The sequence below is a fragment of the Somniosus microcephalus genome, chromosome 8 (assembly GCF_052327205.1).
Source record: "Somniosus microcephalus isolate GS21.2 chromosome 8, FLI_Smic_1.0, whole genome shotgun sequence".
NCBI classification, from domain to species: Eukaryota; Metazoa; Chordata; class Chondrichthyes; order Squaliformes; family Somniosidae; genus Somniosus; species Somniosus microcephalus.
In genome coordinates, this window is record NC_140994.1 from 242,157,489 (window position 1) to 242,171,713 (window position 14,225).

The 14,225-nt window shown below is 51.0% G+C and overlaps 1 protein-coding gene across 1 annotated transcript in view; it reads left to right on the plus strand.

Moving 5' to 3' along the window:
* The first annotated feature begins 410 nt into the window (after window positions 1–410).
* The window catches only part of LOC147114212 (E3 ubiquitin/ISG15 ligase TRIM25-like), a 45,987-nt gene continuing 32,172 nt past the window's right edge, over window positions 411–14,225 (plus strand). The window contains exons 1-2 of the mRNA XM_085995880.1: window positions 411–988; window positions 12,927–13,022. Coding sequence (XP_085852006.1) covers window positions 428–988; window positions 12,927–13,022 — 657 coding nt within the window. The 5' untranslated portion in view covers window positions 411–427. The remainder of the gene's footprint in view (window positions 989–12,926; window positions 13,023–14,225) is intronic.

The following is a 14,225-nucleotide window of genomic DNA, read 5'->3' on the forward strand; positions in this document are numbered from 1 at the left end:
CCCATCTCTCTTTGCCCCTCTGATGAACGTTTAACTTTTTCTGTATATTTTTCTATTCCTCCCAGAGAGCTCCTCCCCCTTCCTCTCTGCAGGGTTTGTAAAGGTTATTTTTTTTCTTTATATCAGTTTTAATTTGTTTGTTGAACTATTTTGGGTCTGGTCTGAGCTGATTAGTTTTGGGTCTGTGTTTCCTGGGCCCAGTTTGCTGTATTCTGGATCCATATTGTAAAATTGCAATCTTGTTTTTCTGATTTTGTTTCTGAACTGCTACTGCAGGCCTGAAAGTGTTAATCTTCAGCCAAAGTGAGTCATAAAAGTGAAACTAACATTGTCACTCCCTGCACCGAGTGTTTATAAGAATTTCACTTCCTGCTCTGGCTCCTCGCTCTCTCCGGTGCTGTGTGAAAACTCTTCAGGTGCTGTAACAATGGAGCCCAGAGCTTTAGAGGCTGAATTAACCTGTGCTGTGTGTCTCCACGTGTACCAGGATCCTGTGGCATTACCCTGTCTGCACAGTTTCTGTTTGAAATGTATTGAGGGAGTTTGGGCCCAGACAGCAGGCCCAGGAGGTGTTGAGTGTCCTCAGTGTCGCCGGAAATTCAACCCCAGGCCCAGACTGGAGAGAAACTTCACGCTGTGTAATATAGTGGAAAAATACAGCCGCTCACAGCCTGCTGCTGATTCAGCCCGTGTCATGTGTGAATACTGCATCGAGAATCCAACCCCAGCTGTGAAGACGTGTCTTAGTTGTTTAGCTTCATTTTGCTCCCTTCATTTAAAACCACATTTACTGAAAGAGGCCTACAAAGATCACACCCTAATCGAACCCGTGACTGACCTTACAGAGAGACAGTGTCCGGAACATAAGAAGATCCTAGAATTCTACTGTAAAGATGATGGAGAGTGTGTGTGTGGATCCTGTATAACAATAGGGAAACATAAATCCCACACACTGCTGAGCCTAGATCAGGCACACGCTGCAATTAAGGTGAGTGACACAATTCCCGATATTATATACAGTGAGCGCGAGTTCTCCTTTTTTTTATTGTTCATTCCTGGGAAGTGGGCATCGCTGGCAAGGCCAGCATTTATTGCCCATCCCTAGTTGCCCGTGAGAAGGTGGTGCTGAGCCACCTTCTTGAACCACTGCAGTCCGTGTGGTGAAGGTACTCCCATAGTGCTGTTAGTGGGGGAGTTCCAGGATTCTGATCCAGCGACGATGAAGGAACGGCGATATATTCCAAAGTCAGGTGGGACAGGACATACCCACTGGCTGCAGACAGTGCTGCTTTAGCCCAGTGTTTTCTTGCTGCCCTGGGTCTGGGTGTTTGTTTTCTGTCAGTCAGATTTGCTCCCTCCCCTTTCTCTTACAGTCTGTCTGAGAGAGCAGGGTGGGCACTGGGAGGGGTGTAAGAGTGGCCCCAGGTGACTGCCCCTCACCCACACTCAGCCCCTCCTGGGTAGGGCACTGTAGAGCTCAGTAATTCACTGTGTGGGCACCTGTGAGAACTGGCACTCCATGGCATAGGGCTGGAGAGCAGAGCATGTTGTGGCCCTGTGTAACGCTGGGGGATTCTGCCCTCTGAGCAGCAGGGAGAGGACCATCACCGGTGGGGGAGTGAGGGACACCCACAGGGGGAGACTCAGGGGCTGGGTGGAGAAACTGTTCCTCACAACAAGAGGGAATTGCTGTTTGAGAAATGCTGGTGTGTCTGAGTCTGTCTCCCTTTCCCCGCGGCTGATTGCTGGAAATGGAGGAGCTGAGTCGGTGTGAAAATGCAGCACACGGTGTGTCACTGTGAAAAGAAGCCGGTGTGTGTGAGCTCACTCAGTTTATACAGGGCAGGAGCCTCTTTACTGAGAGACACAGAAGGCAATATTTCTGCTCAGGGCCCAGACACAGAAGGCCCGAGATCCACGGGAAGGCAGGGAGGGAGCAGGGGGCCTGCCAGTGACCGGGAAACACGGAAATTCCGGGAACACGGGGGTCCGGCCGAATTTAACAGCAGAACCTCATTAGAATTGTTTGACTCTGTTTCCCTCCCAGCAGCGGAGCCACACGGAGAGGCTGAGCACTGCCGGGCGGGAAATCCTGCGGGACAAGGCAGGAGCCCGGGGAACGCTGGGGACAGGGAATCAAAGATCAGGGCTTGTGGAGTGGGCTCGGAGCACAGGGGAGAGATTGGGGGGGGGGGAGAGAGAGAGAGAGAGAGAGATGGCGGGGGAGAGAGATGGCGGGGGAGAGAGATGGAGAAGGAGAAAGATGGTGGAGGAGAGAGATTCACCGAGGGACACGACGCTGCCCAACATGCCAGCGAGCAATAAGGTCATGGGTCAACCGCGGGAATATATGCTCTTGGTTAATATCTGACAGCAGTGGTTGTTTAATTTATAGAATAATGGGGGAACAATTGGGTGGCGCCCCCTTTGGAGCACTAACTTCGCCGGGTCATTAATTTTAGCCCCTCAAAAAAGTTATCGCCCCCGCGCCAGAAATGGAATGGTAACAGCCCCCTGCAGGAGGCGGGGCTCCTGGAAGCGCTACCCCTCCCTCTGGGGGGGCTGCCATTCAGTATCGCGGTGCCACGTGTAACAGCGCCACGAGCGTTGGCACATAGCGAGGCGGTACCGCAGGCCTCGCTCCCCTGATTAAAGGGGAGGGGCCTAGCGCAGCGCACACCGGGGCCCTGCTGGACCACCGGGCTGCGGGGTATCGGCAGAAGAGCCCGGCACTCAAGAGGCGTGTCGGGCTGACCGATCGCGGCCGGCACCCCGCAGGAGGAGGCGAGAGGGGGCAGGTGCTGGCAGGCAGCCCAAAATAAAAGTCCGCCCGGCACCTGCCCTTTAATTTGTTCCGCCGCGGCCGCAAACACAGCGTAGATAGTTTACCTTTGTCACAGTCTCAGAGGATGGCATTCGTGAATTTGATAAGAACTGTTTCGGTACTGGGGCAGGGGGAGGAACCTGATTGGAGAGATTCAAACATGGAGTTCCGGGAATGATGGGCACGGTTTTGGGAGGCGACAGCACATTCCAGGACTTTGGAGAGGAAAGGGAGGTTGGAGATGGGGAGGTAGTTTTGCAAGGACAGAGGGTTCAAGGGTTGATGTTTTGAGGCGAGGGGTGATGATGGCAGATTTGAAGGAGAGGGGACAATACCTGAGGAGAGAGAACCGTTAACAATAACAGCTAACATGGGAGCCAGAAAAGGAAGGAGGGTGGTCAGCAGTTTAGTAGGGATAGAGTCGAGGGAGCAGAAAGTGGGTCTCATGGGCAAGATGAGGTCGGCGAGGTCAGGAGGGGCGATCGGAGAGAAACTGGAGAAAGATGTGAGTTCAGGGCTCGGGCAGGGGGAACCTTAGACAAATTTTGGCCTGGTTTTCTAGGAGAAGGAAGGGAAGTGGCAGAGGCAGCTGATTGGATGGTCTCAACCTTAGAGACAAAGAAGCCCATGAGCTCCTCGCACTTGTTATTGGAGTTGAGTGTGGAGGAGATGGGAAGAGGGGTTTAAGAAGACAGTTTGCAGCAGAGAAAAGAAGCTGGGCGTTATCTTTGCATTCCAAAATAATCCTGGAATAGGAAGCAGTTTTTTCAGATGAGAGCAGGACCCGATGGTGCTTTACGATAGCAAAATACTGTAGATGTTGGAAATCCGAAATAACAACAGAAAATGCTGGAAAAACTCTTTCCAGTTTTGAAGAAGGGTTCGACCCGAAACGTCAACTCAAATTTCTCTCCACGGATGTTGCCTGACCTGCTGAGTTTTTCCAGCATTTTCTGTTGTTATTCCCGATAGTGCTTTATGTGTTCCAGCCAGATCTGGCAGTGAATCCTAAGGCAGTTGTCCGCCATATCTGTTCAAGCCTGCATCCCATGGACTTAAAGGAGCTGTGATGAGGGCCGTACTGGGGGAATGACCAGGGTGAGAGAGATAGTAATGGTTTTAATAGGGACTCGGGCATCAAAGGGGGTGGTGAGGGTGTGATTAAACAGATCGGTAGCTGCAGAAATAACATGGTGAATGGAGGGCCAAAGGCTGGACAGTAGGGATTTTGGAAGTGCAGTTGTAAGTGAGTTGGGAGAGAGTTTTTTCAAGGGGCGGACACAGAAGGAAGTAGAGTTGCAGGGAGAGGGGACAGGGGTGGAAGGCGGATGTGGGTGGAGAGTGATACGAGGAAGTGGTCAGAGATGGCCTTATCTGTCATTGACACGATGGGAGTAGCGAGGCCACGTGAGATGGCCAGGTCAAATCATAAAATGGCCATGAATGGGTTGAAGCCGAGCCTTTGAGAGGCAAAGTCTTGGTCCAAATCGTCACCACGATGTGACATTTGATGTCTACTGATGTCTGCAGATGAGGTCTGGAACTCTAAACACTGCTGGATCTCCGCCCGCACCAACACTTTTCCAGCAGAGGTCGCTCTGTAACTCTGTGAAACCATTTTTATGTCAAGGCTACTCTCGGTAATCCTGCACCATTAACACTCGCAGTCCTGAAAAACAGAAAATCCACTGTGGCTCTTCTAGAGAGTCCAAGGGGTTAATTAGTCAATCCATGATTTCCTTCTATCACCCTGGGGAAATATCCACTCAAATTAAGAAACTTCAAATTTAACAAAGCCCCAAACCTGTTTCCATTCAGCAATGTGAAAGTTGTTGCTTGGTGAATTAAAGCAGCTGTCAGCGGAAGGGGTTAAGTGCTTTGTGTGTTTATAAGGAGGCGGAGCCAGATATGGTCAGATTGGCGCAGCTTGTGTAACGCAGCTTTCACCTGAAGCTCAAAACATCGCCCAGAGAAAAGGAACCAAACTCCAAAAGTCTCAGTGCCGTCAAAACCTGCACAAAGATCCTGATACAATTCAATTCTGGATTAACTTTAAACACAGTCTTGTCAGGAAAGGTAGCTTTTCAGTTGGTTCATCTCATTTAAACTGCAGAAAGCAAGAGCAGTTTTGAGCTGTAATCCAATTCAAACAAAGTGCTTTGAAGAAATTCCAATTGATGAACAACCCGAACCCGTCCTGCACCTGGAACTTGGGATTCTTCAAAGCTGCATTTTATCTTCTTTTGTAGAAAAACTCTTTGGGGGGAAAATTGGGCTGGTTTGTGCCGCTCGTTAGCGCCCGGGCACGGTGCTGCTAACGCCTCCCGCGAAATTCAGCGGGTGGTTAGCGGCGGCGGTAGCCGGTAGCGCCCCGCGAAGCTGCACCGCCGGCAATTACTTCATCGCCGTGCGCAGCGCCCCGCTCGCGCTCCGGCCGCAAACTTCCCTTTCACCCCCTGACCTATCGCCGGACGATGTGTCCGACAGGATCAGGGGGTGTTTCTGCAGCGGTGGTGATGCTACTTAAAGGCCAGGTGTCGGGCGGCCATTTGTATTTTGGCCGACTGCCAGCACCTGCCCCCTTTCCCTTTGTTTCTCGGGGTGCCGGCCGCGATCGCTCCTCTTGAGTGCCAGGCTGTTTTCACCCACCCCGCTCCCCGGTGGTCCAGCAGGGCCCCGGTGCGCGCAGCGCTAGGCCCCTCCCCTTTAATCAGGGGGGAGGCGAACAATGACGCGGTGCTACGAGCCGCCATGCGTGGCGCTGCTACACGTAGCGCCGTGAAATTCAGTCGTGGCTCCCCAAGCAGGAGGGGGAGCACTTTCCAGTAGCACACCACCTCCTGCTGGGGGCGCTACCACTGAATTTATGAATTCAAAACAGAAGGACTCAATATCTCAAAACTAATACCCGCGTGTGTACACACACAGAGAAAGCAATGAACAAACTGAAGACAGCCTATGCTTATAGAAAAGACATTGATTAAAATGCTTGAAATACTCCCAACATGATGGACAAGACGACAGAGGGTTAAACTGCTTTTCGCTCTGTGAAGGGAAAAGAGGGCGGAGCTGACACCACAAACAAACATCACACAGACACATTGTTAAGAGAGACTTTCAAACAAAAGGAAAGCTGCAGCTTGCTAAACATTCGTAGCATTCTTAATGTCAAGCCCTCAGCCAATGGGGACGGTAGGATAGTGATTATGTTACTGGACCAGTAATCCAGATGCCTGGACTTATAATCACGAGATGTGGTCCAAATCCCACCATGGCAGTTTGTGAATTTGAATTTCAATAAATAAATCGGGAATAAAAAGCTATCGGATAGTCGTAAAAATCCAACTGGTTCACCAATGTCTTTTAGGGAAGGAAATCTGCCGTCCGTACCCGGTCTGGCCTATATGTGACTCCGGACACACAGCAACGTGGTTGACGCTTCACTACCCACAACAAAATGAAGCCTCTTGTTAGCGCCCGGGCAAAATTCAGGAGGTGGTTAGCAGCCATGCACAGCGTACTGTGTCCAGTTCTGGTCAGTCCCACCTCGAGTACTGTGTCCAGTTCTGGTCAGTCCCACCTTGAGTACTGTGTCCAGTTCTGGTCAGTCCCACCTCGAGTACTGTGTCCAGCTCTGGTCAGACCCACCTCGAGTACTGTGTCCGGGTACTGTGTCCAGTTCTGGTCAATCGCAACTCGGGTACTGTGTCCAGTTCTGTTCAGTCCCACCTCGAGTACTGTGTCCGGTCCTGTTCAGTCCCACCTCGAGTACTGTGTCCAGCTCTGGTCAGACCCACCTCGAGTACTGTGTCCGGTCCTGTTCAGTCCCACCTCGAGTACTGTGTCTGGTCCTGTTCAGTCCCACCTCGAGTACTGTGTCCAGTTCTGGTCAGTCCCACCTCGAGTACTGTGTCCAGTTCTGGTCAGTCCGACCTCGGGTACTGTGTCCAGTTCTGGTCAGTCCCACCTCGAGTACTTTGTCCAGTTCTGGTCAGTCCCACCTCGAGTACTGTGCCCGGTCCTGTTCAGTCACACCTCGAGAGCCGTGATTGAGTCGGCCTCCACCACCCTTTCAGGCAGTGCATTCCTGATACTAACCACTCGTTACACAAAAAAGTTTTTTCTTATGTCGCCTTTGGTTCTTTTGCCAATCACCTTAAATCTGTGTCCTCTGGTTCTCGACCCTTCCGCCAATGGGAACAGTTTCTCTCTATCTACTCTGTCCAGATTCCTTATGATTTTGAACACCTCGATCAAATCTCCTCTCAATCTTCTCTGTTCTAAGGAGAACAAATCCAGCTTCTCCAGTCTATCCACGTAACTGAAGTCCCTCATTCCTGGAATCATTCTTGTAAATCTTTTCTGCACCCTCTCTAAGGCCTTCACATCCTTCCCAAAGTGCTGTGCCCCAGAATTGGACACAATACTTCAGTTGAGGCCGAACCAGTTTTTTATAAAGGTTCATCATAATTTCCATGCTTTTATACTCTATACCTCTATTCATGAAGCCCAGGATCCCTTAAGCTTTTTTATCTGCTTTCTCAACCTGCCCTGCTACCTTCAATGATCTGTGCACATATACCCCATGGGCTCTCTGTTCTTTCACCCCCTTTCAGTCAGCATGTTATTTCCAGACCCGAGGGGAATTGAGAGAGCTGCTCATTGCCCGTGTCCCATTAGGAAACGCAAAGTGTTCTTAGTGTCTCCCATATAGGGTTTGGCAAAAGGCTCAACGTCCTTGTCTTTACTGGTGTTCACTCTGTCTGAGACCACTTGATAGCTGATGCTGTGCCATTGGCGATCCCTTTACCGATACACGTACGCGTCAATCGAAGCCCTTTCCCTGCTGGTCCATGTGTGAACCGCCCCGTGTTGACCATGGCCGGGTCTCATTGCTGGTATAACTCGTGACAACACAGTGCCAGTCGCCCGAGAGGCTTCTCGATTCACCGAGGGGCACGACGCTGCCCAACACGCCAACGAGCAATAAGGTCATGGGTCAACCGCGGGAATATATCTGAAAGAGGGAATATATGCTCTTGGTTAATATCTGACATCAGTGATTGTTTAGGTTGCAAGCGTAAAATATCTATAATCATTGACTAAATCAGGGCATCAATCTCACTAAATGATCTAATTTAAAGAATAATGGGGAACAATTGGGTCGCGCCCCCTTTGGAGCATTAACTTCGCCGGGTCGCTGCTTTTAGCCCCTCAATAAAGTTATTGCCCTCTTGCCGGAGATTGAATGGTAACAGCCCCCAGCAGGAGGCGGGGCTCCTGGAAGCGCTACCCCTCCCTCTGGCGGGGCTCCCATTCAGTATCGCGGCACCACGTGTAACAACGCCATGTGTGTCGGCCCAGAGCGAGGCGGTACTGCAGGCCTCACTCCCCTGTTTAAAGGGAGGGGCCTAGCGCAGCGCACCGGGGCCCTGCCGGACCACCGGGGAGTGGGGTGTCGGCAAAAGAGCCCGGCACTCAAGAGGAGTGTCGGGCTGACCGATCGCGGCCGGCACCCCGCAGGAGGCGGCGAGAGGGAGCAGGTGCTGGCAGGCAGCCCAAAATAAAATGCCCACCCGGCACCTGCCCTTTAATTTGCGGTGCCCCGGCCATACACACGGCTCCCTGACCCTGTCGGACAATCTCTGTAACTGAGACAAAACCTGAAATCAACCTGCGAGAGACTCGCTCCGCCTCATCTCCCGAGGTTTCTCTCTTGGAGCTGGCGAGCAGCCAGCAACATGCGAGAAACTCGAGCTTCTCTCTCTCTCTCTCTCTCTCTGTGTTGGAGCTGGCGGCTCACAGGCTGGTTTGAAATTAACCCTTTCAATCCCACACACACATGTACACTGGGAATTTCCAACTCCAAGTCCTTCTCTTGGTGTTTTTAATGGTTCTCACCTATTCCTCAGGTAGGGAGGGTTCAGGATGTTCCAACTCCCCTCATCCTTTAATCAAAGCAGACAATTCCAAGCTCTGGGTTTTCTGTGACAGTCTCTTAATTAACCGTTTGAACCAACACACTGCACCAATTAGAATGATGAGGACAATTATCTGGGCTGTGGCAATACTCACTGATATTATTCTAGCCCCTGGGTGCTGAGCTGTGTTGTTAACCATCTCCCACCATGCAACATTCCCAAGGGTAGACGTCTCCTTTTCAGACATTGGGATGTTTTACTGCGCTTTATAAATGCAAGTTGTTGTTGTTGGGCTTTGATGAAAAGGTTTTCTCTCCAGGTTTTCTCTCTCTCCAGATTATCTGATCAGAAGATCGGGGGGGGGGTGTCTGGAGGTCTTTGCTTATCTGCCTCGTGTGGTCCCGATGTCTCGGTAGCGGCCAGGCTATCTAATGCACTTTTCTTATTGTTTGTTTTAGGTGGCGACACAAACATCTCCAAGAGAAAGCTATCAATTAACGATTCTCACCTACACTTTCCTGACTTTCACTATAATGTACTCGTGGGTGCCCTCACACATCTTTCAATCACCTGGGGCAATGCCCCTCGACCCCATTTGGTGGGGCACTTTCTCTGCTTCCATCACATCCCTTCAATCACTGCCTCTCACACCATTTCACTCATCCTATTAATTACCATTTCATCTCATTCCTGAGCCCTGGAGGAATTTTACTGTCCAATACAATATTATCATCAACCCATAAAACACAGAGTAAACGTTCCCAACTTGGGCCAAGTCATCAACACATTTTTGTTTATTATATCATTTCAAAATTATCCCAAATCCAGAGAGCAGTATTGTGGGACTGGCAGGACTTGTCAATGTAATCCAATCCGGCCAATAACCGCCCCATCAGTCTACTCTCAATCATCAGCAAAGTGATGGATGGTGTCTTCGACAGTGCTATCAAGCGGCCCTTACTCACCAATAACCTGCTCACTGATGCCCAGTTTGGGTTCTGCCAAGACCACTCAGCTCCTGACCTCATTATGGCCTTGGTCCAAACATGGACAAAGGTGCTGAATTCCAGAGGTGAGGTGAGAGTGACTGCCCTTGACATCAAGGCAGCATTTGACCAAGTGTGGCATGAAGGAGCCCTAGTAAAACTGAAGTGAATGGGAATCAGGGGGAAAACTGTCCACTGGCTGGAGTCATACCTAGCACAAAGGAAGATGGTTGTGGTGATTGAAGGTCAATCATCACAGGCCCAGGACATTGCTGCAGGAGTTCTTCAGGGCAGTGTCCAAGGCCCAACCATCTTCAGCTGCTTCATCTATGACCTTCCCTCCAACATAAGGTCAGAAATGGGGATGTTCACTGATGACTGCACAGTGTTCAGTGCCATTCACAACTCCTCAGATAATGAAGCAGTCCATGCCCGCATGCAATAAGACCTGGACGACGTTCAGGCTTTGGCTGATAAGTGGCAGGTAATATTCGTGCCACACAAGTGCCAGGCAATGACTATCTCCAACAAGCGAGAGTCTAACCACCGCCCCTTGACATTCAATAGCATTACCATCGCCGAATCCCCCACCATCAACATCCTGGGCACACCATTGACCAGAAACTTAACTGGACCAGTCACATAAATACTGTGGCAACAAGACCAGGTCAGAGGCTAGGTATTCTGTGGCGAGTGTCTCACCTCCTGACTTCCAAAAGACTTTCCACCATCTACAAGGCAAAAGTAAGGAATGTGATGGAATACTCTCCACTTGCCTGGATGAGTGCAGCTCCAACAACACTCACGAAGCTCGACACCATCCAGGACAAAGCAGCCTGCTTGTTTGGCACCCCATCAACCACCTTAAACATTCACTCCCTCCACCACCGGCGTACCGTGGCTGCAGTGTGTACCATCTACAAGATGCACTGCAGCAACTCGCCAAGGCTTCTTCGGCAGCACCTCCCAAACCCGCGATCTCTTCCACCTAGAAGGTCAAGGGCAGGTTTGTTTGAGGGTTCGGGGGAAGCTCTCCTGCTCCTCCAGGCCCACACGCAGTGCTGGAAAAACACTTGCCTGCTGGATCTGGCAGCTCCCACCTCCCTTCAGCTGTGGGGATTCCCGAGCCCCGGGATAGACGGCCCGCAGCCGTTAAATCCAATCACTGCCAAAATCTGAGGCACGGAGCCTCATTTAAATATTATAATTACCGGCCCGCCTCTCCTGAGCGGGTTACTCGGCCCAGACCCAACCCGCCGCCGTTAAACCGGAAGGAGGCACCTTCCCCGCTTCTTGTCTCCACCACCAACAGTCTCCTGAAACCACTCTCCTCTGCCCCATCTCCCTCACCTCCAACAACAAGTGCCAGAAGCTCAGGGACTTCTTTGTCAGCAAGATTGAGGCCATCGTTCAGCTCCCTCTGCCACTTCCCTCCTTTCTCCAAGCGCACCAAACCAAACCATCCCCAAGTTTGCCCCTGCTCTAGCCCTGAACTCACATCTCGCCATAATTTCTCTCCTATCTCCCCTCATGCCCTTTCCGTGCTCATCTTGTCCATGAGACCCTCCTTCTGCTCTCTTGAACCTCTTCCCACTAAACTACTGACCACCCAACCTCCCTTCCTGGCCCCATGCTCACCGATAGTGTAAATGGCTCTCTCCTCAGGTACTCTTCCGCTCCCTTTCAAATCTGTCATCATCGCCCCACTCCTCAAAAAAACTCACCTTGACCCCTTGGTCCTTGCAAACTACCGCCCCATCATAACCTCTCTTTCCTCTCCAAAGTAGTTGTATGTGTTGTCGCCTCCCAAATCGGTGCCCCTCTTTCCAGCAACTCCATGTTTGAACCTCTCCAATCAGGCTTCTGCCTCTGCCACAGTATTTAAACAGCCCGACTAAAAAGTCCCAAATGACCTCCTGTGTGACGATGACCCTGGTGCACTATCCCTCCTCATCCTTCTCGACCTGTCTGCAGCCTTTGACACGGTGTCACACCACCCTCCTCCAACGCCTGTCCTCTGTTGTCCAGCTGGGTGGGACTGCCCTCACCTGGTTCCACTCTTACCTATCCAGTCATAGCCACAGAATCTCCTACAATGGCTTCTCCTCCCGCTCCCGCACCGTTACCTCTAGAGTCCCCCATGGATCTATCCTTGACCCCCTCCTATTTCTCATCTACATGCTGCCCCTCGGCGACATCATCTAAAAGTCACAACGTCAGGTTCCACATGTACACTGACGACTCCCAGCTTTACCTCACCACCACCTTTATCGACCCCTCCATGGGCTTTGATTTGTCACGCTGCTTCTCCGACATCCAGTACTGGATGAGCAGAAATTCCTCCAACTAAATATTGGGAAGATCGAAGCAATTGTCTTTGGTCCCGGCCACAAACTCTGTTCTCTAGCCACCGATTCCATCCCCCTCCCTGGCCACTGTCTCAGCCTGTCGCAATCTCGGTGGTCGACTTGACCCTGAGCTGAGCTTCCGACCCCTGATCCTCAGCATCACGAGGACCTCCTACTTCCACCTCTGTAATATCACCCGTCTCCGCCCCGCCTCAGCCCATCAGCTACTGACACCCTCATTCAGGTTTTTGTTACCTCCAGACTCGACTATTCCAAAGCTCTCTGACCGGCCTCCTACCTTGCACCCTCCATAAACAAAAGCTCATCTGAAACTCTGCTGCCCGTATCCTAGCTCGCACCAAGTCCCGTTCTCCCATCAGCCCTGTGCTCACTGACCTGCATTAGCTCCTGGTCCGGCAACACCCTGATTTCAAAATGTTCACCCTTGTGTTCAAATCCCTCCGTGGCCTCCCCCGTCCCTATCTCCGTAATCTCCTCCAGCCAATCCCACTCCGAATACTCGATGTTCCTCCAAATCTGGCCTCTTCTACATCCCCAACTTCCTTTGCCCCACCATTGGCAGCCCCGCCTTCATCAGTCTAGGCCTTGAGCTCTGGAATTTCCTCCCCAACCCTCTTCGCCTCTCCCTCTCCTCCTTTAAGACGTTCCTCTAAACCTCCCTCTTTAACCAAGCATTTTCTCACCTGTCCTAATGTCTCCTCCTTTGGCTCAGTGTCAATTTTTGTCAGATTACGCTCCTGTGACGCACCTTGGGATGTTTTACTACGTTAAAATCGCGATATAAATGCAGGTTGTTAATTTAATAACTTTCCAATCAACTTTACAGGAAGAATTGGAGAGAGAAATCGAGAAGCTTCGGCGAGTCCAGCAGAATTGTTCCAGCAAAGAGCGAGACTTGGGGAGATCAGAAGCTGAAATAAAGGTAGGGAAAAGTGAAACTGGATTTCGAAAGGGTTTCTCTCCCCACTGAGTCAATGAGCACATCAGAAACAGGCCTTCCAAACCAGGCTGGCTCTGTTGGGGCTGACTCACAATCAGGAATGGTAGCGTAGTGGTAATGTCACTGGGCTAGTAATCCAAAGACCTGGACTAATGATCCAGAGAAGTGAGTTCAAATCCTACCACGGCAGCTGGGGAATTTAAATTCTGTTAATGAAAAAAAACCATCTGGTTCACTAATGTCCTTTAGGGAAGGAAATCTGTCATCCTTACCTGGTCTGGCCTATATGTGATTCTGAAGTTGCTGCAAGTGGAAAATGCTGCTATTGTTATTTAAAGGCTTCTGCTCACAGTCACGGGGGCCTCGCAGTCAAGTATCTTTGGGAGAGGGAATGGTGGAAGTGAAAAAGTGGAGAAAATGTGCGCAGAGGGAGGAGGAGGAGGGCAATGAGAGTTCTCAACAGGAGGCCTTACCCACCTCGGGTCTTCCCAGAGCACTCCTCTTATGTCCATTTAAGTGAGGAGCAGTGTATTATGAGACTACACTTCACCAAGGAGGTCGTCACAGAACTCTGCCATCTCCTGCAGCCTGAGAGCAGGGTGAACACGGCTCTCAGTGACAGTCAAGGTCACCGTGGCCCTCAATTTCTTCGCCAGCGGATCCTTCCAGCCTGTAGCAGGAGACAGAGATAACATCTCACTGCTCACCGTCCATCTCTGAATCCGGGCGGTCACTGAGGCTCCCTACACCAGGAGAAGGAACTACGTTGTCCTCTCACTGAGCAGAGAGAAGGACGAGGACGCATGTGGCTTTGCCAGGATAGGGGCTTCCCCATGGTGCAGGGCGCCATCGACTGCACCCACGTGGCTTTGCAAGCACCGTATAACAATCCTGAAATCTTCCATAACTGCAAAGCCTACATAGAAACATAGGAGCAGGAGTAGGCCATTCGGTCCTTCGAGCCTGCTCCGCCATTCAATATGATTATGGCTGATCCTCTATCTCAGTACCATATTCCCGCTCTCTCCCCATAATCCTTGATGCATTTTGTGTCTAGAAATCTGTCTATCTCCTTCTTTAATATATTCAGTGACTTGGCCTCCACAGCCTTCTGTGGTAGAGAATTCCACAGGTTCACCACCCTCTGAGTGAAGAAATTTCTCCTCATCTCAGTCCTAAATGTCC